Raw genomic sequence first — 26,651 nt, forward strand, 5'->3', positions numbered from 1 at the left:
TGAAAGAAGAAATAGACAACAACCATTGTTGGGTACTTACCAATGCTTCGAGCTCACATCCCTTGAGGTCCCCCAAGCTCCGGAAGCTCCAATCCTCCAAGCTCCACCTCCACACTGTCACTGTCACTGTAGAGTCGCTCGCACCACAACACAAGGCAATCTCTCTCTCACTCCTCTACACATACAGGCTGGAAATGATGTGTGGCTTCATCTAGGAGGGTTAGGATTCTATAGCAGTGCCTAGTTCCTTGACCATTCCTTGGCCCATCTCTCTAGCCATATTCAACAGATCCGTCCTTGTGGCTGCATTAAGGTCAATGGTTGGATCTACCCTTGGTCTGTGAGGAATTGCTCCCCCCTACCTAGACCTCATCCTCTTCCTATGTTGGCTCTTCTAGGTGGGATGGTCCTGCCACTGCACCTTGGAGTGGCTCATCATTAGCTGCCTTTGCACGCCTTTGCACAATTAAAAGTTCCATGTCATATAGGAACATAAGATCATTGATCATCTGCTCAATGTCTTTTTTGGTGTACAAATGGTCCTCCACTTCACCCGCTGCTCTTGCTAGATTATCCTCTTCTTCTAGGGTTACAAACCCTTCCTCAGCTCAAGGCTCTTCATTTATGGGTTCTAAGTTTGGAATTTCTCCATCACTCCTTCCCATGACTATCTCCAACTCCTTACCCCGTGATTGGGGTAGGTTTAAACCTCCCATCTCCTTTTGTTCAGCTCTCACTCTTCAAGTATTGAGCTCTTGTTTTCTTAAGCTCAACTCTCATAGATGTTGTTCCACCTCGATCCTTTTTAGATCTAACTCTACTTCCTCTAAGGTGGGGAAGAATACTTGACCTGTTCTGGTCGCACTTTCCATGTCTCATCTCATTCGGGAGGTGCCGGTGTTTGACAGCCTTGAATTTGACATTTAGATGGGCACTTCTTGCCTTGGACCAAGTCCAGCGCTAGTTAACGGACCCATGCCCATAGATTGCGCTTCCTCATCAATGACTGGTTTCGGGACCAAAACATCCCCGGGGGGCGATATCAATAATACCACTAGATTTGGTTAGGGAGGGTGGTTTCTCCTCTTCCCCAAACCTAGAGTACCTTAGTCCTTCTTCCATGGACTCTTCACTACTAGTTTCAACAACGGTGGCCAAATTCCTGAAGACACTCAAGTGAGTGCTTATTGAGTGACCTGACCCACACTTTTTTGATAGGAAGATCCTGGGTGATTCGATGCACTATCGTCAGGTGTAAGATCATCTTCGATGAGCTTTCCAGATCTTAAGTGCATGTATGTATGATTTGATAAGCTACTTTGATGTCCCAATTAAGTTTTCATCAGATTTTGTCGATCTGTTTTCCTGAGGCCATCAGATTACAGAGAAACATTCACGGCATATGAAGTGTAAGAAAACAGTTCATGTCATGAATGATTTTCTGCACTTTCACGTGTTTTTAAAAAAAATCTTTTTTTTGGAATCAAAATTCCATGTTATCTTGTTGTGGTGGGTGTAAATCCTTTCAAGACCTTCGTAGCCTTAACCTAACTATACCAAGCTCGTGAGTTGGATTGGATTTAGGTGTGAGATTGCAGGAAAAAGTTCACACCGTCAAGAGATAAGGTTTCACGTCATGAAAAATAATGGGTTCACATCATGAACAAAAAATGGTTCACACCGTGAAAGTTTCTAAAATGGTTCACGTTGTGAACGAATTGGTTCACGCCATGAAGAGTTCTAAAATAGTTTATGTCGTGAACAAACTTCTACACTTTCATGTTTTTTAATTTTTGTCAGACCTCATGGCGTCACAAGTTTCAGGATAAGGGTACCTATTTTTGGGTGGCATGGTAATCCTGTGAATTGCAACATTAATCGCGCTTCTAATGTCAGGAGCGGTTCACGGCGTGAAGTTGCAGAAAGCGGTTCACGGCGTGAACATTTCCTACAGTTTCACATAGGATCTTCTCGCGTCGACTAATGTGATTCTGGGTGCAAAATACTTATCCAACAGTTCTCAAAATAATTGTGCCACATCTACGGAGTGAAATACCAGTTCAAGGCATAGTCAATGGCTCCTTATTTTTTTTATTTTTTTTATTTTTGAAAAAGAATAAAAACAGAACACCAACCTACTTGTTCACGTTGATGATCCTAGTGATGCAAATATCAAAATTAACTAGAAAAAACAGTGAATCTCTATCCTAATACCACTCCACCATACATATACACAATAAACACAACCAATTTCTCACGATTTTTTACTTCCACACAAATCTTATCCATTCATTTCCTACACAATGCACTACTAAAATGTAAAGGAAATCATGAATCTTATGCAATCGGAGCTGAAAATCCAAGAGGAAGGAAGACACAAAGGTGTTTCCTCGGCAACGGCACAAAAAATGTTATGGGCTACCACACCTACAAGAGGGAACTCAATGCATTCACTTAAAGGATGAGTAATAGAACACAACTTTCGTAGGGCACTTACCAATGTTTCGAACTTGATTCCCTTGAGGCCACCAAGCTCACTTGTTAAGCTCCAAACATCCAAGTTCCACCTCCACACTGTCACACCATAGAGTCACATCGTCGTATAAGGCAATCACTCTCTCTCACTCTCCCACACAAGCATGTATCATACAAGCATAGAAGAGGCACAAATGCTAGAATGCTCTCTCTCAATCTCTCGCAAGACACAAAGAAGTGCTCTCAATAGCACAAAGGGGGATTGTGTCTTTAGAAAATGCCTTATATACATTTGCCCCTTATTCACACTTGGGCGCCCAAAACTTACTTAGCTAGGTCTTGGGTGGCCAATATCTCATAATGTACAACTTTTATAGTGTTGTTTCATGATACTTATTAATGTCCTTAATTGGAGGAGCATACTTGTTAATCCAAAATGGGATTAACACCCACTTCAGTTCCATGATGCAAAGCAACAGGGTAATTTTTTCTAGCAACATTTACAGATATAGCACAACAACAACAACAACAACAAATGCTGACATGGATAGGAGTGTAGCGTCGTAATTCCAGATCCAAATATCGTGGCAATTGTCAGGTTTTTGAAGTTGATCACAGTGCTTCTCAATCAACAAAAGCAGCAGTATGATGGCTTTAGTGCAGAGAGCAACTCCTTTTCGACATGAACACGGGGCCAAATGAAAGAGGCATGATGTTATACTATCATCGCCTAAGGTGTCTTCCAAGCTACATGCATATAACTTTTGAAGATATGGTCGACATAGGGTTCTGGACCTCTCACTCCACCTTTCGAAGAACCTTTAAAAATCGTTAATCACGTCGTAACTTTTACAGGCATGAGTTCAACGAACTAGGTCTTTCGGCCTAGGTAACAGATTCTAATGATTGAGGACATAACCTACATCAGGTAGGGGGGATGTTAATCCCATTTTGGATTAACAAATATTCTCCTCTATTTGAGGACATTAATAAGTGTCATGAAAAGGCAATATAAAGTTGTACATCATGAGATATTAGCCACCCAAGGTCTTAGTAAGTTTTGGGCACCCAAGTATGAATAAGGTGTTGAATAAAAGTTGTACATCATGAGATATTAGCCACCCAAGGTCTTAGTTAGTAAGTTTTGGGTACCCAAGTGTGAATAAAGGCCAATTGTATATAAGGCATTTTCTCATAATAGGACACAATCCTCCTTTGTGCTATGAGAGCTTTGCCAGAAGTGGTGACAGATGGAGCCCTCCTGTGGTACAACTGCACAATATCAAACAAAAGAAACGGAGTCGATGAGAGACTATGTGTCTCATCTTAAGCACTTAAATTCAAGGTGTAAACTACGGGAGACTTTTAACTGTGACGATATTGCCTTGATTACTAGTACTAGCCCAACCAACCACTCTAGATGCATGTTGCAAACTGGCAATTGAATATGAAGATAATATGCTGGAATTGTCGCAACCGAAAGATGTCAGAATATCTTCAAAGCAACGACGACTTCGCGTGTTTTGAGTCACCAAGAGATTGGAACTTGGAGCAAGCAAGTCGAAAACATGACTATAGACGAGCTCAGTAACACAATACTAGAGAAATTGAAGGTAAAGGAGGGAAGAAAAACATCTGGGAATGGGCATAACCATCTTTACCCCCATAGGGAATTGGTGTGGTGTTCTATGTGTAGATTGAATCACACTACCACCGAATGTCCACAATTAAGAGCAAGGCCATTACTCTATTGTGTACACTATGTAAAATTAGGGAATCATGACACTTCAATGTGTAGATATCCAAGGTTCCAAACTGTTGCACAGTTGCCAGCACCTAGAGCTTCATTGGTTTTACCAGCACCACCTAGATAAATCACTATAGCCATAGGACAACCCAACTCTTCCTATTTACCTAGGGAGATGTTGCGGGTACATGATACTTCACCTCTACCACCACCGGTTCTACCACCACAACCACCACAGGCTAAAATCAACCAAGTATTGATTGAAGAACCATCAGAAGATATTGATATGGTGCATGAAGTAGAACTTAGCAGAGAGTACTATGAAGAAGCTATAGAGGTCACACAAAAATTCTATGTCATACAGAATAACACACCAGTACCTGTGTTTCAAACCACGGTATAATGGAAGGGCAAGGATATGAACTCAAACATGAGGAGAGGACCGCTACAATGTTTTGGTCCGCGGAGGGTTGCATCGAATTGCTGATTGAGTGCCCAAACAAGAATGTTGTTCATACGTGCCAACTCCAACAAATGATTGCTTTGCCCAATGACATGACAGTACTCACTTGTACTAAATGTGGTATTGATCATTTGATCAAGGATTTCCCATATCACGCAAGTGGTTTGGTTTTCACTTTGAATCAGGCCACCATTCAAACCATTAGTGTGCAACTTGGAAATATCATACCACTCAATGTCCTCACACGTGCCCAAGCCCAATTGGGAGACAAGGGGAAGAACCGAGCAGATGTGACCATTTCTAGAACTGGCTCGCAGGAGGAGTGAAAAAAGTGGGTAAGGGTAACATAAGGGTCACAATCTAAGATGGATCCGAAGAGTATATGATCGACACTGGATCCATCCAATCGAGAGAAGAAGGGGATTAAGGGATCAACCACAAAGAGCCAGACCTAGAGGAGCAAAGGGAGAGACCATCCACCCCTAAAGGAGTCGGTAAGTACCCCAATGTCCATGATGACGAGATAAGAAAGCTTGAAGATGCCAAGGACTAAGTAGAAGAATGTCAACGGCTTCATGAAGCCAAGATAAGGGCTAACTGGGTCAGGGATACGATGTATCCATGAATGAGCCAACAAGGGAAAGGGAATTGGACGTACCTACTCCATATCCAGAAGAAATAGAAGAGGGATCTCAAGAAAACACAATGTCCAAATTTTTTTAGGAAAATGCACTGCGGGTGAGTCCATCCATTCCTTCCCTATGGATGAATACAAGACACACACTTGGGGAGAACCCTCAATCACCAGAGAATCTAGAGACATAGGAAGTCTCGTTGCTGTACTGTCCACGCTTGTAAAAATGCCATTAGGGAAACTATTATGCAGTTCACCAACCCTATGGACAGACATAACGGAATGGGTACAAGGTGGGGTGAATCCATCCGATACTATAGAGGAGGATCTGCCACCTCTGGCAAAAAGAACCCTAAGACACACAAGGAAAACCCGAGTCGTCAAGATACTAGTTAATCAATTGGGTGGTTATTACAAATGTGATGACACAAATGCTACAATCCGGATTCATCATGGCGGGTACCAAGCACTGGCTATCCTAGATGGTGGGGCGGGGGTTAGCATCATCACAAAAAACGTTGATGGGAGAAATGGGAAAAACGCGACCTAAAAAGGGCAAATGGCTGACAGAACATCTTTAATTCCCATTGGACTTTTGGAGAATGTGAAACTCAAACTCTTTACATTTCTCTACCATCATATATTTGTGGTAATGGATTTTCTGTGCCGATTCGACTCATATGACATAATATTGGGGAGACCCTTCATGAGGGAGTGAAAATTGGTGCATGATTGGGCATTAGATCACATGTATGTGTGTAGGGATTTACAAATTTTAAAGATAGATCTGAGAACGTGGAAAGCACACCCCATGGAAGAGAAATTGTTCGGTAATGATTCAGTCACCAATGGAGCGGACCACATCCATGCCAACCCATGGTGGAAATTTCTAAGGAAGAAGAGAAAACGAAAATGTATGCATCACTTCCTTCGGCTCGGTGAAAACTGGATGCATGTGCTAGCTACCATAGATGTGATGCAACCTAGGGGGACCCAATATGTGGAATCTAGAACTATCCCTACAACCTCTGTCTGTATGGTTAATTGGCAACCCATTGATGAAGAATCAGAAGAGGAGACCTTTAGACCTCTAGCATAGAAGGGAAGGTAACACAAAGCCGTACCAGCGCTCAACACCTTAGAAGATGGCAAAAATAGAAATGATATATTACCTGACGAAATGCCCTTACGAAGAAAATCCACGGATGCCCAATGGCTGAGATACCTTGAGTCCACTAAGGTACACGATGAGTTTTCCAAGAATTGGGGTGAGGAATTGAGTAAGATATCACTGAAGGGAAAACACAAGGAGAAAGTCACCCTTCAAGAGCTAGAAACACCTAAGCTTATGAAAGCTAGGCATAAAAATAGAATAAAGCTTTGGTAGAAGCCGAACGTGAGGCTAGAAAAGTCATGGCTAAAACAAAAAGTGAGAATGAGGATAAACCAGACTTGCTCTTAATACCAGACCACTTCAAAACGTATAAATGAACAAAAAAGTGGTCTGGCTAATGGCAAGAAGGGTTAAGGAGGATGGGCTATCCACATCATACCATGGCCCGACAGAAGTTAAGGAAGTTGATATTGCGGGACCATGGGAGGATGCTAAACCTGTATTCTGCTAAGGACTTGACTTCGGTTGAAGAAGAGGAGCTCGTTGCCCTCCTTAAAAATTTAAGGACTGTTTCGCCTGGAATTACAAGGAGATGAAGGGTGTACCACTTGAGGTAGTATAGCATACAATTCCAATCATGGAAGGATCAAGACTAACTAGGTAGAAACCCTACCAAAGGAATCCTAAGTATGCGGGAATTGTAAAGGAGGAAATAGACAAGCTCATTTGCTGCAGATTTCATCTATGAGATAGAACACACGGATTGGTTATCTCGCCAATTGTAATAGTGCCAAAAAAAGAATGAACAACTTAGGGTATGTACTGATCTTCAAAAGGTCAACGCAGCTACTAGGAAAGACTATTATCCATTACCCTATATGGAACATGTTTTTGAGAGAGTGGCTGCTGAAGAAGCTTATAGCTTCTTGGACGGATTTTCCAGCTACAAGCAGGTGTCAATAGCACCAGAAGACTAGCATAAGACAACTTTCAATACAATGTGGGAGACATTTGCATACAAAGTCATGCCCTTCAATCTCACCAATGCTCCAGTAACATTCCAATGATTGATGTGCACAGCCTTCAAAGGATTACTTGCAAAAGTGGTTGGAGGTATTCATTGATGATCTTTGTGCACACTCTCAATGGGCGGACCATCTAGCTTGCTCAAGGAAGGTGTTCAAGCGATGTCGATTATATCGTATATCCCTGAACCCTTTAAAGTGCCAATTTTGGGTCAAGCATAGTGTGATATTGGGACACATTGTCTCAACAAAGAATGGCATATCCACGGCGGATGATAGCAAAGTAAAGTTAATATTGGAGCTACCACCGCCCACTAACTACAAAGGTATGCAAAGATTTATGGGCCACGTTGGGTATTACCGTCGCTTCATAATTTTCTATGCTGAAATCGCCAAGCCATTGTACAAGCTACTCATTGTCTTTGAATGGACTGAGGAATACTAGCAAGCATATGATCAACTAAAAAAGGCATTGGCTAGCACACCAATTCTATGACCCCCCAATTGGGACCTCATATTTCATGTGCATATCGATGCATCAAACTTTGCTATTGGATGCGTACTAGCCTAGGTCGATGAGTTCAAATTGCACTATCCAGTCTGCTTCGCTAGTCATCAATTAAATGATGCAGAAGTGAACTACACCACCATAGAGAGAGAAGGATTGGCCATGGTTTACGCTATCAAGAAGTATCGACACTACCAAATTTGTATTTTTCGTGGACTTATTGTACCTAGTGAATAAGCCTTGCACCATGGGAAGAATCACATGATGGTTGCTATTATTGTTGGAATTTGACTTTACAGTTACGGTAAGAAAAGGGGCATAGCATGTGTCAGCCGATCATATGTCAAGAATTCCAAATGGGAAAACAGCAACGGGCGTTGAAGATGATCTCCCTGATGCTTGTTTGTTCAAACTGGACATGGTACCCGAATGGAGCGAGGAGATATCTAATTATCTAGCTTATGGTTTTCCGTGGAAACACCCTTGAACAAAGATAAAATGCGGTGGCTTATCAAGTTTGCTACACCTTATCAATTAATTGCAAGAGAACTATATAAGCTGGGTAAAGACAATGTTCTAAGAAGATGCATGAGAAGACAAGTTCGTCTTCATAGATGAAGCTCATTGAGGGATAGCAAGAGGGCATTTTTTGGGAAAGTCACGGCTCGAATGTACTTTAAGCAGGATTATGGTGGCCCATATTGTTCAGAGATGCCATAGAATTTGCCAAAAGGTGTGAAGAATGTTAGTGTTTTGCTATTCCACAACAAAAGGACAAGATGTCGTTCACCCCCTATTATTGTAAGACAACCCTTTAAAAAATGGGGAGTAGATTTTGTTGGACCTATTCATCCAGCAGCACATCCATCATAAGCCTGCTATGTGATCGTGGCCACATACTATTTCACCAAATGGGCAGAGGCCAGCTTCTAAGCGAGTTGATGCACGAACAACAACAAAATTCTTATATATGACCAAATTATCTCGAGGTTTGGCTTGCCCATTAGAATTAGTTAGTGATCGCAACTCACATTTTATTAATGAGGTGATTGATCACTTACTTTCTGGAATCTTAGTGGTCTATTGGAAATCATCACCTTATTATCCATAGGCTAATGGTCAAGCAGAGAGTACAAACAAAATTTTGTGAACTATTTGACCAAGACCTTGGAAGCAAGTCGAACGGGACTGGGAACAAAAGCTGACATCGGCCCTATGGGCATATCAAACATCATATAAGGTAGTGATGGGATACACTCCCTCCTCCTGTCAAGCTTATGGTGTTGATGCAGTAATGCCTATGGAATACCTAGTTCCAAGCTTAAGGATTGCAGTGCAAGAACGTCTGATGGAGAATGCATTAGCTGAAAGGCTAATCGATTTAGAGAAGCTTGATGACCAGGACCAGGCTAATTGCATCGCATTGAGTCATGGTCGAGAAACTACACAAGAAACGTTGGTTTGATAAAAATTTGAAACAAAAAGAAGTGGAAATGGGGGACCTTGTTCTCATGTATGGTGTAGGAAGCACTAGAAAAAAGAAACTCAAATACAAAGGCCTGGGACCCTTTCGAGTGTCTGAGATCACACCTCCAAGGTCGATTAGAATTGAGACAATTGATGACATACAGATGGAGGGTTACGTGAATGGAAGCAAACTCAAAAAATATTTTGGACCACTGACCCAAGAGATGCTCTTGCAAGAACATCTCTTAAAACAACAAAAATAGCTCGCAAAGGAAAAAACCCAGCAAGCTCAAGAAGAGACTAAGGCAAGGGAGACCAAAGCTAACAATTGCTCCAGAAGAGAATGTTACACGTCAACATGGCTTCCTTGACTCTCTTGGACAAAGAGGAACTGAACATTGAGCCAGCATGACTCAAGGTGGAACTCACTACAACTAAAGGCCATGCAATGAGCATTGCACTAATTGATACAGGATCAAGTCATAACGTGATCTTATATGAGACATGGGTAGCCTTAGATAAACCACACCTTGAACCCATAGATGCACAAGTACGCAGTGTACACTTGATAACTATGAAAGTTGAGGGATTTTTAAGTGTTAACATTTTCATCAAAAATAATTCCTTGGTTGGGAAAGTGTTTGTCATGCCTGTAGGTTCCATGGAAGAGGAAATGATCCTAGGACGATCTTGGATTTACACCAACAAATGTAATATCCAATGGGAGAAGAGGACAGTGCTGTTGAACGAGGCCAACAATGTCACGTCCATACCCTTATGGAGCCTGACAAACATAGAGAAACAGATCATGATTGATGAAAGAATGACACTGAGCACAACAACATCAACTCATAAGACAAAACAAGCATCAGTCCCACAAAGCCTACACAAACAATACCTAAAGTCACATGGTACACAGAACTGGTTGCCTAAGGTTCCACTCAAAAACCAGCCCCACAAGAAGGAGAAGAAGGATAATATGGAGACAATAAAAAAGATTCACAAAGGAGCAAAAAATCAGACTTGGCCTTCACAAACAAGTTGGCAGTACTCCAGACATACCAACATCCCACAAGGCCTTCATAACAAATGGGTCCGAAAGGATTTACTACTATGAGCACAAGGATACTACCAAGGAAATACGGCAGTGTGGGTACCCAAACCCCGCTTGGCCACCATCACAAAGTGTTCTAGTAACAAAGGAAAGGGTAGTAAAAGCATGCAGCACCAACACCCAACTAAAGCCAATGCTACTAAAACTACACAAACATTGGTATGGAGGAGGAAAACAACTCAACAAGATGGGTTGAGGATTGCCAAAGCAATGTCAGCAACCACTTCAATCAAGGAGCTGGACAAATACCCAAAAAGAAACAAAGAAGTTCAGCCAAAGGACACAGATAAAAGCCCCCACCCATAGGACCCAGTAACAACATTGCTCAGTTGGGTGGTAGGAAGAACAAAAAACTCCCACACAGAGCTAAAATGCCAGCATCAACACCTACCCCGAAGTGCCAAGGTGTTACCTTGGTTTCCATGGCAATAAAGATGAAGGTATCATTTGTTGCCCAATGGATATAAGGTAAAATGGGTAGATTCACCCATTTAATGCATGTTTGAATGACTGAGTAGGAAGAAAAAAATAGAAGGTATCAATATTGCACATTCATGATCCAAAAAAGTTCACGTCATGAGCCAATCCTAAAAATTTCATGCCATGAACTGGTTCAAAGAAGTTCACGCCGTGAGCCAATCCTCAAAGGTTCATGCCTGAACTGATTCAAAGCAGTTCACGCTGTGAACTGGCTCAAAAAAGTTCACGCCGTGAAACGATCACTTCTCACATGGGCTAATTACAAGATGCCACGTGGCTTTCTTTATTAAGGCAACCGCCCTGTCCGCCAACCCTGTCGGATGACTGTGTTATAAATTCAAAAATTCTTTCCTTTTTCATCATTTCGCATCGTGTGTCCATCGCTACACGCTTTGAGCCCCGGTTCTTCCAACCCTAGTCAACAGTCTCATCGATTAAGGTGTGAGCTTGGACCATTTCTCGTTTTCTTTTTGTATTCTTTTTTCCTTTTTTATTTTGATTTTTATGTTCATCAGTATCATGCTCGTTAACAATCATGTGCATTAGTATCGTCTGAATTCGGTATTTGTTCTAAAAATTCCTTATGGTATCATCACTTGCACGCATTGCATCTTTTGATAAACAAAAACATAAAAAATGATAACATCACAAAAACCTGCAATTTCACGAAATTGCCACCACCACCAAAACTGTAGTTTCACGAAACAACAAAAACCTACAACTTCATGCTTCACTATAGTTTTACGGAACTTATAGTTCTCACACAACATCTCACGGGGTTCCGTCTCACGGAACCACATTTCACGAAGCAACATCTCACGGGATTCCATCTCACGGAACTCCCTTTCATGTAACCACATTTCATGTGAGAAACTCTCACGGAACGACATGTCACGAAACATCTCACGGGATTACGTCTCACGAAACTCCCTTTCATGTAACCACATTTCATGTGACAAACTCTCACGGAACCACATTTTACGAAACCACATCTCTCAGGATTCCGTCTCATGGAACTCCCTTTCACGGAACCACATTTTACGAAACCACATCTCTCAAGATTCCGTCTCATGGAACTCCCTTTCACGGAACCACATCTCTCAGGATTCCTTCTCATGGAACTCCCTTTCACGAAACCATATTTCACGAAAGAACATCTCACAGGATTCCATCTCATTAAACTACCTTTCACGAAATATCTCACAGGATTCCGTCTCATGGAACTCCCTTTCACGAAACCACATTTCACGAAACAACATCTCACGGGATTCTGTCTCACAGAACTCCCTTTCATAGAACCACATTTCACGTGAAAAACTTTCACAGAACCACATTTCACGAAACTAACACCTCACAGGATTCCGTCTCACTGTACTCCCTTACACATAACCACCTTTTACGTAATGCCCTTTCACAAAACTAACTTTCACAAAATAACATCTCACAAAATCCCTTTCATGTAACCACCTTTCACATGACAACTTCTCAGACCTGCAGGTTCACGTGACTACCAAGACCCTACACCTTCACGCCACAACATTCACCTGTCAATTAACACACCTTGTTTATTGCTCCTACACTAACACACCTCATCTCAACTAACCAGTTTACAAAAAAAAAAGAGAGAAAAAGAAAAGGAATGGTACCTACCCCACCAGTCTGGAGATTGATGTTCTTTTCATGTACAGATGAGCTCAGAAACAGAAGCCATAGAGACCCTTGCAGTCACCCAAGCCAGCGCTATAAGCTCCCCATAGCAAGTCAGAAGAAGAAACGAGTGCTGGTACCAAAACTAAACTACTTGGGCCCATATGCCCAAGCCTTCCATGGGGCCATCATTAGCAAGGAGATCCTTACAGCCCATGGAGAGGTCACTCTGCATTATCACAACCCAAAGTGCCTCCAAATCTTGGAAGAGGCAGAGGCCAAGGAGAAGCTGGAGAAAGTGGGCCTAGGGAGAATGGCATAGATCCTCCTAAGGAACATTGACACAGAGCTCTGTGTAGAATATATCAAGACTTATGTGACAAAGCCACCAAGCGTGGCACCGTTCATGAAGGCCGACGGCACAACAGAGCAGCTCTTAATCATAGAAGAACTCATCCGTGAAGCTCTGCAGCTCCCACCAGTCAAAGTCCATGCCTATGCCTTCGACAAAATGCCTTTGGATGCTATGCTGAAGAAGAGTTCATATAACTCAGATGGGGCAGAGTATGAGAATATCACACTCACTTAAACTGTGGCCGACTTGGCACATTAGGCTCATAAGAGGCCTAACGCTATTACAATGACTACTCTCATAATATATCCATGAAGTACATCACTTAGGACTTCATCCTAACTTGCTACCACACGCTCTTAGAGCGAGAATCGCCATAAATACTACATCACACTAATACGGGCGCTCATCCAAGTTTTAGCTCTGGACACCATTGCTTTATATCTTGAATGTATGACCCTGGTGTATCTACCGTGACTCCTTGATGTAAGATAATGGTGGTAAATCTTGTTAACCCAAAAATTGGTTTAACAGTGCCTCTTTGCTTCTAGTGTTCACCGAGACGATGAACGGATTAATTGGTGTGGGGGACTTGTAGCCACCCTCCCTGCCCTTGGTCGGGCAACCCCAAGTTTGTGAACCCAAGATCAGGCACCCCCAAGTTCGTGAACTTCAAATGCAGGCACCCCAAAGGGTCACCACCAGTTACACACAAGGAGGGAATCTTTGGCTACCCACTTGACTGCTTGAAGCAGTGCTCACCCACTTATGCTTGAAGCCTCTCACCTACTCCAACGGCATTTTTCAGTGACCACTTTTAGCACTTGGCTCGAGATGGCCCAAGGGGCCATGCCCGTTGTACAAAGAGAGAACTTGGTGTACTGAGAGGGGATCCCTAATGCAATACATAGTTTGTGTTGTTCCAACTCTCATCAACTTCAGTCTTGTGCATGTGCATGTCACTCTTGACTCCTGTGTTATATTCCGTTCTTGAGTTTGTGTGAGTGCGTAGTGGAGTGAGACAAAGAGGTAGCCATCTCCCTAGCTTGTGCCAACTCTTGAGGGTATACTACCCTAGAGAGGAGCCTAGTGATTTCTAGTGTGCTAACATGTCGGGCAACCGAGTCCACTACAAACATAAGTGCAAAGCTTTGTTGGAGAGGATTGTTAGCTTATTGATTCTTGTGCACACACTTAATCTCCCCTAAATCTCTCATTATCGTCTTGAATTATCATGCCTTTCGTCTTCTTTGCATCTTCAAACATTTTATCTTCTCTAAAATTACGTTTTAATTTGCAGCCTTGCATTCCATTTTCATAAACCAATGTGTACTTAACCACAAACTACATTCTTATAACATGTGAAGGAAATTAAGAATCATTAGTTGTTATGTTTATGCACAACAAATACTTTTTAATCGAGAGGGTAGAATAATCTATCGTGAAATAATGTATGTAACATTTTTTTAGCCTCAACATTGACATGTATATAACATTAGGCTCAACAGTGACAATATCTATAAGATGGAGTTGGTAGGATGGAGCTCACAACATGGCATACAAAAAAAAAAGTTTGGAAACCACTTTAACATAAGAAATTCTTGCTCGTTGTATTGTGCAAGTTTTGTATCTTTCACATTTAGATAAGCAAGATTTCTTGTATTCATGTTCATGTGTCTCGAAGAACCTGCCTCTATAGCCCATTCGAAGCACACCACTCTAAGGAAGAACTATCACCAACTACACCACAACCCAGCACAAACATTAAATGAAGGCATCAGTACACTCAGCTTTCATCTAACACAGATGGACACTTAAGCACACTCCAAGATCCTCAAATTGTATAGATGTCTCTTTTCGATGTCCTCCCAGGTCAGCTCTAATCTTGAATGTCCCTGATCTTTCCTTATATCCCTTCAGCTGACCTCAGATGACCACAAATACTCTCTGCCCACCACAGACAGATCAGATGTTGACACAAAATACTTGCTTCCGAATTGTGATGCTAACCCAGTCCCAAATGAGTCCTCCAGGATCCTTTATTGTCCTCCAATATCAGCTAACCTTATATCAACAACCCTAGAAGCCTTTTGAACAACTTGCAGACCTTCTTCTGACTTTTCTCTGACCTTCACTTGCTAGTAACTACCTCAAAAATCTGATGCAGAACCGACTGATTCAGAAGTCCTCAACTAAAACACAACCTTTCCTTTTAGGTGTCGTCTCACATCGCCAACTCTTAGGATACACTCATCTAAGCAAGATATCACCCTAGAGGATCTTTGCTGCCTATTAGCTGATACACAACTGCCTCCAACCTGACTCTTTTCTGACTTCTGACTAATATCTGACCCAAGTGGAGCATAATTTCTCTCCTCTGTGTCCACTGACCCTCTTAAGCCCTCAAGACACTCAAACCCCACCAAGACTCACCTCTAGAGCAGAATTTCTCTCCTTTGTGTCCACTGACCCTCTTAAGCTCCCAAGACGCTCAAACCCCACCAAGACTCACCTCCTACACACCCATCGCTGACAGCTGCTGATGGTCTATTGGAATTTCTTATCCTTCAAATTATGTTTGATTGCTGAGAGTTGACAGTTAGACCTAACTCAAATCTTTCCTCTTCAATATAGAGGAACCAAAACCACTCTTGAACACCCAGGAGTAACCCTTATTGGGCCTCAGCTGATCTAGGCTAACCATTAGGAAAAATTTAGACTCAAAAGGGGGCTGTTTCAGACTTCTATATAATAATAACCACATGGGTTCAGTGGCAGGAAATCCTCCCAATGGGCTTCATTGGTGGTGGGTCCTCTGTACAAACCCACCCAAAACGTGGAGATACTCTAAATCTTCAAAAAATATTAACAAAACCAGCGTGTCAGTCCTATGATAATTTTAAATTCTTTGTCACGCCTGCTATCTGCCCCTCATATTATAAAATAATGTTTATTAGCTTTGTTTGTCAGACCTTGAGTAATATAAAAGTATTTTCACCACACTCAAACTAACGAATTCGTTACGGCACAGCACACAAAGCCCAAGAACCAATCGGTAGCTTTGATAAAAGCAACCCAAAAAGAAGCTCGAAAAAGAGAAGGCAGCAATGCAGACACATGAAATTTTTTCCTATCATTCTCTCTGTCTCCGTAGCACACTACAAACCGACACCATCGCCATCGCCAAGAGAGAAAGCTAAGGTTTTTATTTACTCACTCTTCGAAGTATGCAAAAAAGAAGACTCGGGCAGTGTCCACTTGAGCATCCCAGAACCAGGGACAGATGTCAACATAAGAATTTGAATCGCTGATCAGCAACGTAGAGATCAGCGAATCAATTTGGTACACCTGCTCCTGAACCTCCAAAGGCAAAATTGAAATAATATAGCTGCACAACAATTGGAATCAGCATCAGAATACCATTGCTTGTAGAACAGGTCCAAAAATCTCTAGATTCATCACAACGCGAGTTGAACCTTACGTAAAATTAAACACTATCTTTCTCGCGTTGTCATGAATCGTGTAAGTTACAAAAAAAAGGATTGGAGAAGGTGAGCTTTATCACATACCTCAAAACACACCGCAAGATTTTGTCGTTCATCTCCTTGTGAGGATCATTCAAAATCTGGACTTCTTCGTCTAGCATGGGGAATAAGCATTCTACACCTCGAACTTGTATTCCCAAATTGAATCGTGGTCCGAGGACGGCGAGAGATCCCCTGTTCATCTGCCGAAGCGCACGAATGGTCTCTCGCCTAGAGGACCCCTTCCATCTTCTTTCGCCTAGAGGACCCCTTCCATCTTCTTTCAAAAATGCCGCCCACAAAGATCTCATCAAAGCTCGACGTGTGCTAAATCAATGTTTCCTGAATGTGCAACAGATTCAAAGGTGGAGGCGGAGAGACACTCATTGAAATGGAAGGGGAAATGAGAAACAGGCAGGCTATTTCGGCTCAGAAATGGAAAGAAAGGGTGGAAAAGAGATAAACCCAAAGAGCTTCCCGCTCAAAAGAACTAGGATTCCCGCCATTGGAATAAATTAATACACCACGTCAGCCTTTAGAATAAACTAATACACCACAAAAATTGGGCCTTTAAGAGGGATCCAAGGCTCCACAAGCAAATATTATATTCAAATGTATTCGCCTTTTGCTTACACGTCCCCACCACATGGGCTCTCTTACACGGCCCCTTTTTTAGTCCATATTTTTCCTAATGTTATGACTTCACACAATCTTTAGCTAGTACCTAGGCCACTAGCAACGCTCAACCTATTTGATTGACTTCTAACTACTTCTGATTATTAGCCCGGATCTCATAAGTATTAAACAAGAGACTAGAGTAATACTCTAACAACCTCAATTGACCTATGGTGACACTGAGTTGATAGCCCGGATCTCATAAGTATTAAACAAGATCGAGTAATACTCTAACAACCTCAGCAACTGCCCTGTGCTGACACTAAGTTAATCCAGTTGCCTCCTTTAGAACTTGTTGACTCAAACACAAACTACCTAATACAGATCTGAGTCAACACAAGTTAGCTCTTCACTCACAGTTGTTCTTCTCACAAACTCCATCAAAACAACATGACTAAATCCAAAACATTAGATTTCATCAAACCAAAACAACCAGACTACCTTGTGTATATATAAAACTGATTCAAATTCATCATCCCTGAGATTTGGAGATAGAACAAAAAAAAGAGAACACGACGAAACCAAAGAACATCTGCACAGTTATCCTAGCAAAACCTTGTATTCTCGATTTCACAAAGAACAAAAAATAACCAACATAACTGTAACTATACTCTGCAGACACCCACCAACAAACATTAAAGAGAATTGTTGATGAAGGCTTTGAGCTGTCCAAGTTCCAACAGAATTGCAGCCTCAAAGGTCTTAGTAGGGAACCCACCTCCTACAAGACCCACTCACCTATTGCAACTTCTACTCTAGGCAATCTCAAATCAACTCAAACAAAGCCCGTGTTGTCTTTTGCTCACACAAAACAGTTGTATCAAACTTCTCCAGAATTACTTCCTCCCAAAAACGTCTCTCTTTCCCTCCTCATTCACTTCATGACTCTATTTCTTTTTCTGAACCCTTTCAACCTTCTTCTCGATTTCTCTTCTTGACGTCCAGCTCACACAATCCAATCTTCACTATCTACAAACTTGTTTTTCCACGTGTCTCCAATTCCAAGCTTCTCTCCACAACTTCCTCCAACGATCGTCCTTCTTTCGCAATCTCCCTTCTCTATTGCATACAAGTGTACTTTTCCTCTGTTCGCTAGGTCGGCAATGGCTAATTTTTCATTATCTAGAAAGTGACCATGTAGCCATCACCTTTTCTAAGGTTTCTAACCATGCATCAATGATTTATTTTGTCTTCTTGGGGTGGGGTGGACATATCATTTCGGCATTTTCTTTCGGCACAAAAAAACTTATCAACATGGATTTCTAAGAAACAATAATCATGGTCATGACTTTGAAATGTTGAGTAGAAACACATATTCATGGAGTTTGTGCTAGTTACTGATGACTATGCTTGCAAATATTTCTTCTATGCGTATATCAATAAAAACCTACCATCGAGCATATGCAAGATTGTTTTTAAAGTTTTGTTCTATTTTTTGGACCAAATATATGAGACACTGTAGTCCTACCGTATAACCTTTCAAGAGTTGAGAATCAAAACATGAGATCAATGAAAGTTTCAAGATACTTAAGATATGAGGAATAAATATATGAGATATGGGACTTAAGATATATGGGCATAGAGATATGAGATATGGTACATAAGATATGTAGGCATAGAGATGTCAGATATGGGCCTCAATCATAATCATATTATGTAGCACCTTTTCTACTGAACCAATATGGGAAATCCCTAAGAAGAAGAGCACATTTTGAAAGACAAAACAAACTTTGAAGAAAAAGTTCTTGCAAGCAATATCTTTGATGAAGAACCTTGAAGTTCTTTTCCCCTCATTTATTCTTCTATTCTCCACTCAAAGAAATGTTTCAATTTTTCGCTTACCATGTGGAAAGACAACTATGAAGAGGGAGACTTGAAGAGAGACAAAGATGAAGGAAACTTGAGAGGAAACAAATAAAAAATCATATGTTTTTTGCATATACAAGAAAGCAATCATATCTTGTGCACAATTTGATCCGTGTGGTGCCACACAAAACTATTCTATCGACATCAAGCATGAGTAGAGAAGGTGTTGGTCCTGGTTTTAGAGGCAACAAGATGTCTCTATGCAACCTTTCCTCAAAGGTTTATAGGAGTCATGTAACCATAGCCCCATTTTTTTTTTGAAAAAAAATACCATGATATCCCATGCTTGATGTGCAAGGGAAAAACTAAGGGTTGTTTGCATGTGTTTGCCTCCCAAGTAATGTAGTACTTGAAGAGATTCCTAATGTACTCTCTATCAATCATGTTGTATGCATTGATGAGCTTCCATTAGAATGGATTACTATTCATGATCTGTTGGCACATATCTACGGAGTATTATACCTACTCCCATTTTGCACAATTAATCAATTACTAATTTAAACAATTTGCTTTTTAGTGCCACCTTATGTTGATCCCTTACCATCAGTCTAGGAAGAATACCTTGTTGCAAGAAGCTCAGCATATCATTATACCAATTTGCTTCATACTATTGCACCATTTTGCTACAAACAGTTCTGCATCCATCGAATGATTTGGTACTCCAAATTCTATAGTTTCTCCACTATCTAATGTGAACAAGAAGTTTGCGACTTCTTGGGGTGTGCACCAATGTGAAATCAAACTCTCACACGAGTAACATCCATCTAGCCAACTTGCCCATAAAATTTGGTTTGTTAGAAAGACAAAAACCTAGAGGCTACTTTTCAAGGGTTTAGTATTTGGTTGTGCTTCCATCCAAAATCACCCAAGAGAACCAAACATAGCCCCAAAATCAATGCCGTGCTTTGGAGGTTAGTTTGATAAATCTCTTCTTATTATATGTATATACAGATATAGATGGAAATATGAGTATTTTTTACAAATGTTTCTCTTGAAGAAAGATTGATTCTAAGACTTTCATGGCATTACTATCATGGCTTTGCAAGGGTTCATTAAGGAGACCAAAAAATGTTGAAGATATCACTTCAACAAAACTTGTAGTAGAAACAATTGAGAACATTCTCTAATTTGGGCTCTCCCCTTGTGCAAGTATAGCACCAAGACTCCTACCAAAGATAACAGTAGACTTGGAACTTGGTGCCGAATTGCGATCAATCACATTTGTCAAACAACAAAATATTTCCATTCATACGAGGCAAAGACTAAGGTTAATTACCTGATAATGCACCACATTTACTTTAACAGTGTCCATAAAAAAAAGTGAAAGTTAGCCACACACTCATGAGGACCCTAGTTGGGAATGCCACCTCTTGCAACTAGAATTTAATATCAACAAAATGGAAAAGAAATATATAGGCCATCCTCATTATTTACACAAGGTAGCCTCTTGAGTGAGGTCTTTTATATCACCAACTTTGTTACTTCCCCCAATTCCGGTCTACAGTAGCAAAAGAAACTTCCTCTTTAGGCAATATACATACGCTAGAGATACAAAAACAAGTTCTTTTATGAAAGAAACTTTCTTTTTATGAGCTTTAGTACTTAACCTTGACTTAAATGGAAAGTAACCATATCTTGTAAGATTCCTACTCCTATTACATATGGTGATTGCTTAAAAAGTGATCAATAGGGGAGCCTAGGAGGTGGATGATTGCCAAAAATATAGATTTTCAAAGGGAATATATATATATATATATATATATATATATATATATATATATATATATTAGAGAGAAAAATGGGAATAAGCCTTAAAGAAGAGGAGATAGGTATGAGGTAAGGGTCCTTAAAGGTTGGAGGGTTGCAACCTGTGGCTACAAATTTGTGGTCCAGTTCCACTCATTCTTGAGATGAAAGCATGCTTAGGTCTTGTGAGCTTATACCATTAAGGTATCATGATGCACTGTTTGCACCTCGTATTAGATAGCACTGTTACTGCAATATCCTTGATTGGCAACTGGCTAACAAAAAACAAAGAACAAAACATTTATGCATTTCAGTTAAACATGATTCAAGACAGATGACTAGCATTTTGGAAGAGATTCCAGCATTTATGAAGCAGGAAAAACTGCAGCTATTGCCTTTTAAAACAGAAGTTCAACATGGTGCCCTGATGTTGGAGTGTTCAATTGATAAGGATAGCATTCTACAGACTCATGTGGTCACACTCTCTCATAATGGTAAGCAAGAGTCCTTAATGAAAACTGCCACCCTTTTTTTGATCTCTATTATTCGATCTACTGACCACGATTTCAAAACTGTAAGTGCCTGCCAAAACAAGCAAGCTAGCCAATTGCCAACCCTGCCTAAAATGACTGTGTTTTCTTTGCATCACTGAAATTTACAGCAGGGAACCGCTTTGGATCACCCCATGCATCAACAGACAGGTTGCTTGCCGCTTCTTTATCCACAAACCAATTCAGCACACCATTTGATGGCCTTACCATTTGTGCAGGCAGTGAACCAGGAAGAGCAGGTCTTTCTAAAACACGTTGTATAACCTCTGCTTTACTTGATCCCACAGCCACAAATGCAACCTGCCAAATCAAGCATGTGATGTTGGTTAAATATAAGCTTATACCACAGGCATTAGCAGCAGTCGTTCTTTTCTTTGCTTGATGCTTCATGCAAGCAAACCCAATTAAGAAGATGATAGATACTATAATGAGGTGAGAGATTGATTAGCAATAAGCAAGGTGAGAAAAAAAAACATGGCATAAGGAGTCCTCTATACACCCTTGGATGCTGGGCGTTCACACTTGGCACTTGCCCTATATGTAAATCTCTTGCTTGTGTCTCTTAGTTCCCCGTGCATACACACCAGTGAGCCCCTAGCCATTGGCCGTAGCACAAGAACCTTGCTTTCCTTCCTTCCAAACTGCTTGTACATTTTAGTCATACAACTTGCTGACACTAGAATACATCAAAGACAGGTTTTTTTTTAACCTTTCTCCTCAACAGACCTAAGTATATCTTTTAGCCATGTCAAAGAGACAATATAATGCCGTTGTCTTTCAGAAATAACCTTGTTGCTATCCTCCAATGCGTCTTCTCAACTGTCACCTCCAGAGCTCACAGGTCTACTTGACCCCATATTCTTCTGAACTAGCTAGTTTCATCCAACTCGAAATTAAATCGAGTTGCAATAGAAGTGTATGTGTGTTTGAATCCTAAATACCCTACTGCTGATTTAAACCAGAACGTCTTTACTTAACCTTCACATTTTAATTTGTGATGCTTACTGCTACAATCAATAAGTCAAAGTAAATCATTTGATAGTAACTTTAACTAACATCAAGGGATAAAACCTTCATTAATGAAAAACATTATATGCCAATTGCGAAAGCCAACAAAAAGGTCGAAAAAGTGGTAACAAACATCCACATATTATACTGAGAGTCAAACTAAAAGGAAATATCTGTAAAAAAAACAAAGAGCCTCAAGCTCTCGCATCAGCCAAGAAAATCCCGCGTAGGGCGCTGCAACATGGTACCCAATGTAGTGAGGCTGAGCCGGCAGGAGAAAGTCATGCGGTGATGGGAAATGATGGCTCTAATCCTCCTGAGGTGACGTGAGCGTGGGCGGCGGCCACTATGTCGGGGGCGTCGGGCTATGCATGGAATACATCATCATGGCATTGAAAGTAAAACTAAAAGAAAATATCCGTTAAAAAAAAACAAAGAGCCTCAAGCTCTTGCATCAACCAAGAATATCTCGCATAGGGCTGTGCAACATGGTACCCAATGTAGTGAGGCTGAGCCGGCGGGAGAAAGTCCTACGGTGGAGGGAAATGATGGCTCTGATCCTCCTGAGGTGACATGAGCGTGGGCGGTGGCCACTATGTTGGGGGCGTTAGGCTCTGCATAACTCGGTGGCTCTATCTAATGTCACTCCTCTCAGCCGGGTCTTGCATCAGCCTAGAGAGAGAGAGAACATCTCTCCTCCAAGGTGTGTGGTCAGAGCACCAACACAAAGTGCATGTGGTAAAGTGAACTTGAGACCATCTCTCCTCCAAGGTTTGTGGTCAGAGTACCAACACGGAGTGTATATGGTAGAGTGAACTTGAGCCAACCTCTCCTCCAATGTGTGTGCTCTGACTACTGACACAGACTACATGTGGTAAAGTGGAACTTATGTCTACACCAAGGGTAATGTGATCTAACATCTCGTTGGCAGAGGACCGTGTCTACGCCATCTATGGATGGATTTATTCAGGGAAGGGTGGTAGCCTTGGTGAGTGATTCTGTGAACTCCTGGAAGGGTGGTAGCCTTGATGAGTGTCGCATGAACTCACGGAAGGGGCTAACCCTAGTGAGTATTATGAGCACTCATGGGAGGGTGGTAGCCTTGGTGAGTGAAATATCGTGGAAGGGGAAATCCCCGTGAATGAAGTCTCATGGAAGAGGAAACCTTGGGGAGCATGCTTGGCTTCATGGAAAGGTAGTTGCCCTAGTGAAGCAGTTGTACTTTTGTGTAGGGCAGAGGTTCCAGTGACGAGATGGACATGTTAGCCTTGGGCATGCGTATGGATCATAGCGGTGGTGCCCTTACGGTGTCACGTGCACGCCCGTGCCATGGCTAATCTTCGGCATGAACTGTCTTAATCCCTGATTAGAGCAGCAACATCAGAATCATCATCGTTAACATCTTCATCAGCATTACCATTAGCATCGTTAGTAGAACCCTCAGTATCAACAGCAGAAGCATCTTCATCATTATCATCTTCAGCAGCATCACATCAGCATGAACATCAAGCATCACCATCATGGGAAGGTAGGAGTACCTGTCGGTAGCTTCCACAATGCTGTCGGCAACCTTCACGTGCTCCTGTTGCAGGTGGCTGATACCCCAAAGGTGGCCAGGACAAGGTGGGAACACATCAACATTAGGAAAAAGTGCAGCATTTATCTAATATTTTGTCCAGCATACTGGCCAACAACAGGGCAGCTGGCCGACCAGAAGCTTTCTCACATATATAAGCATTCCACAATTTTCAGCAAATCATAAGTCATTGAGTTGATCATTCAGTTCATAAATCACTCATTCATTGATAGCATCCAGTAGACTAATGTAGAAGGAGAACACCTCTATGGGGCTGACCATAGCCCTACATCATGTACAAGCATTAAGTTACCTTTTTGTACCATAGAAAACCCTGACACTAAATACTCTCTCTTCTCTCTCCTATGTCTTAATCATCTTAATTCAGCATCAATGTTCTTAATCAGGCTTAGGGTTGTGGATCAATACAGCAAGGCTTCCGTGCATGCAACATATGGACTCCAATGGCATCACAAGATGTTTTTTGGCTATGTATTCTATCTATTTTCTTTTTCCAGGTATTTCTAGCCACTTATGGATCTATGGATATTTGGAACATGGTTGGCTCTTGTGCCTATGTCTGATTATTGATATAGCCGGTAAAGTCTATTTCTCAATATGATTGGCTCTTGTCCCTGTATGTGACTTCGTATCCCGGATTTCGTATCCCGGATCTGGACTTATGTTATCATCTTGAACACGGTTGGCTTCAATGCTTGCATTATGAATATATTGGATTTTGGATTTGAGTCCAACTCTTCCTCCGTAGTAAGGGATGGATATCCAACTGGGAGTGTGTAACTGGTGGAGCCGCCCACTTCGTGGATGTTAGGACACGATTATGGATCTATGGAGACTCGCCTAGTCTCGCCCATTTTTTGGGGACGATTATCTCTTTTTATGGCTATGGTTGGATACTATAGATTGGCAGTGGATCTGCTACTTTTGACGAGTATGTTGGTGGTATCAGGCTCGTACAGTTGTGGACAATTGCTTGTAAGGCGGAGAGGATGTCCCCATTTGGTCCCTTCACCAACTTTGATCAGTGTTTTGGGAAAAGCCCACACACATAACGGAACCAAGGTGAGAACGGGAATTCTCCACAGAAGGGGTTAAGCTGAAGGATTCACTGGCATGGATAGGCCTGAAAGATGGTCTCAAAGCATGAGTATCTTAAGATTTTAATCATTTATGTGACTTAAAAGGTTTATGAGTCAATGCATTCAAACATTATTAAAGTTTGGCCGGACATATTTTTATTTGGGCATGGATTCATAGACAAAAGAAGGCGCCTATGGTTGAGGGCCAAATCTAGCATACAAAACTCGGGCAGGAAGTTTGAGGATGCTAAAAGTGACTTCCCCAAGCATTTCTTTTAGCTGGCTGACTTGCTTTTTGGGGGCTGGAGCCATATTTTTTAGGCTGGTCGACTCTAACTAAAGGGGGCTGGGCTGAATCATAAAAGGGAGGAGGAAGGGGCTGCTCTGGAGGATGCGCACAGGCACTCAAGTCGGGTGCAGCAGGTTCTCTTTATCTCTCTCTCTCTATTTTGGCCGCCTTCGAGCTGGTGGTTGCAGCTGTGTGCTACTGCCTTTTGCTGGTCGCCTTTGAGCTGGTCGACAGCTGCTGGTTCTCTCTCCCCTTCTCTCGACTGGTAGCCATACAGCAACACTCTCGCAAGGGACCGGCCGTACAGCAGCAAGTCGTACAGAATTCATACAGCTGAGAGTTCTTTCCCTCTTCTGGCCGCCTGCAAACAGGCTGTACAGTGGCTGTTTTCATTCCTCTGGAAGGGTTGTTCCCTTCGGTGGTTGGTACCGTCAAACTACACAGCTTTTCTTCTCTTGTCTGCCCTCAGAACAAGCCGTGAACAGTGAGTTGATTTGGGCCAATTTGGAGAATGTTTGGATTGATTTATGGCATTGATTTGGCTTGGTTTTTGTGAGGAGAGCTTTGTCAGAGTCTCATGAGCGCCTTGTGGAAAGGTGTCCAAGATATCTGTCACCAGCCTGGACATTTCCCAGTTTGAAAGGGGTCTGGTGGACTCCAGGATGTTTAAATATTTGGAAAGTACAAGCTTTGGGAATGGGGGATTATCCTAGAATACAAAGGACCACACTCCTAAAATTTAGGAGAGTTTGCCCGACTCCGATGGAAATTCTGTTCGCGTCATTACATCTGGAATTGAGCAGATACCAAGAGTTGGCAAAGTGCCTATGACAGAATGTCTACCAGTTGGGATATTTTTAGAGATAAAGTTTATGGAAGGACCCATCTCTTAGATTGGGACATGTGGCAAGGAGGTGGACCAAAGTGAGACAAGTGGCCTGACATTTGTTAGAAAGTGGATCAAAGTGAGACAAGTGGCCTCACACTTGTCACTTCAGCTATTGTGTGGCTCTCCACTTGTCATCGTAGCCTTCTCTTGCCATTTTAGCTCATGGGAGGCCCAAATCTATAAATTGGAGCCCTCTCTCTTCATTAATGGAGGCTCTCTTGCTGCACACTAGCCTCTACCACCGTTGAAGGCTTCCCTAATGATGGCTACTCTCTTTCTCTCTCTCTTGAAGGCTGCCCATGAAGAATATCGGCTGTTGGGGACTGTTTTGGAGGCTTCCATCGCGAAGAAATACTGAAGGCAAGGGTATTTAATCACTTATTATGATTTCTAGCCATTGT

The 26,651-nt window shown here is 41.8% G+C and overlaps 1 protein-coding gene across 3 annotated transcripts in view; it reads right to left on the reverse strand.

Annotated features, from left to right (window-relative positions):
• Nucleotides 1-20,933: 20,933 nt before the first annotated feature.
• LOC147620858 (putative 6-phosphogluconolactonase 1) overlaps nt 20,934-26,651 on the reverse strand; it is a 104,148-nt gene continuing 98,430 nt past the window's right edge. The window contains exons 7-8 of one of the 3 annotated variants that reach the window (XM_086825125.1): nt 21,596-21,688; nt 20,934-21,108 (exon numbers count right to left, since the gene is read on the reverse strand). In XM_086825125.1, the coding sequence (XP_086681251.1) occupies nt 21,037-21,108; nt 21,596-21,688 (165 nt within the window). In that variant the 3' untranslated portion in view covers nt 20,934-21,036. Of the gene's footprint in view, nt 21,113-21,201; nt 21,689-26,651 lie in introns of those variants that run through there. The other 2 variants (XM_086825126.1, XM_086825124.1) reach the window with 2 other exon arrangements.

This window comes from Cibotium barometz, chromosome 31, assembly GCF_041138505.1.
Source record: "Cibotium barometz isolate CiBa-2024 chromosome 31, ASM4113850v1, whole genome shotgun sequence".
Taxonomy (NCBI): domain Eukaryota; kingdom Viridiplantae; phylum Streptophyta; class Polypodiopsida; order Cyatheales; family Cibotiaceae; genus Cibotium; species Cibotium barometz.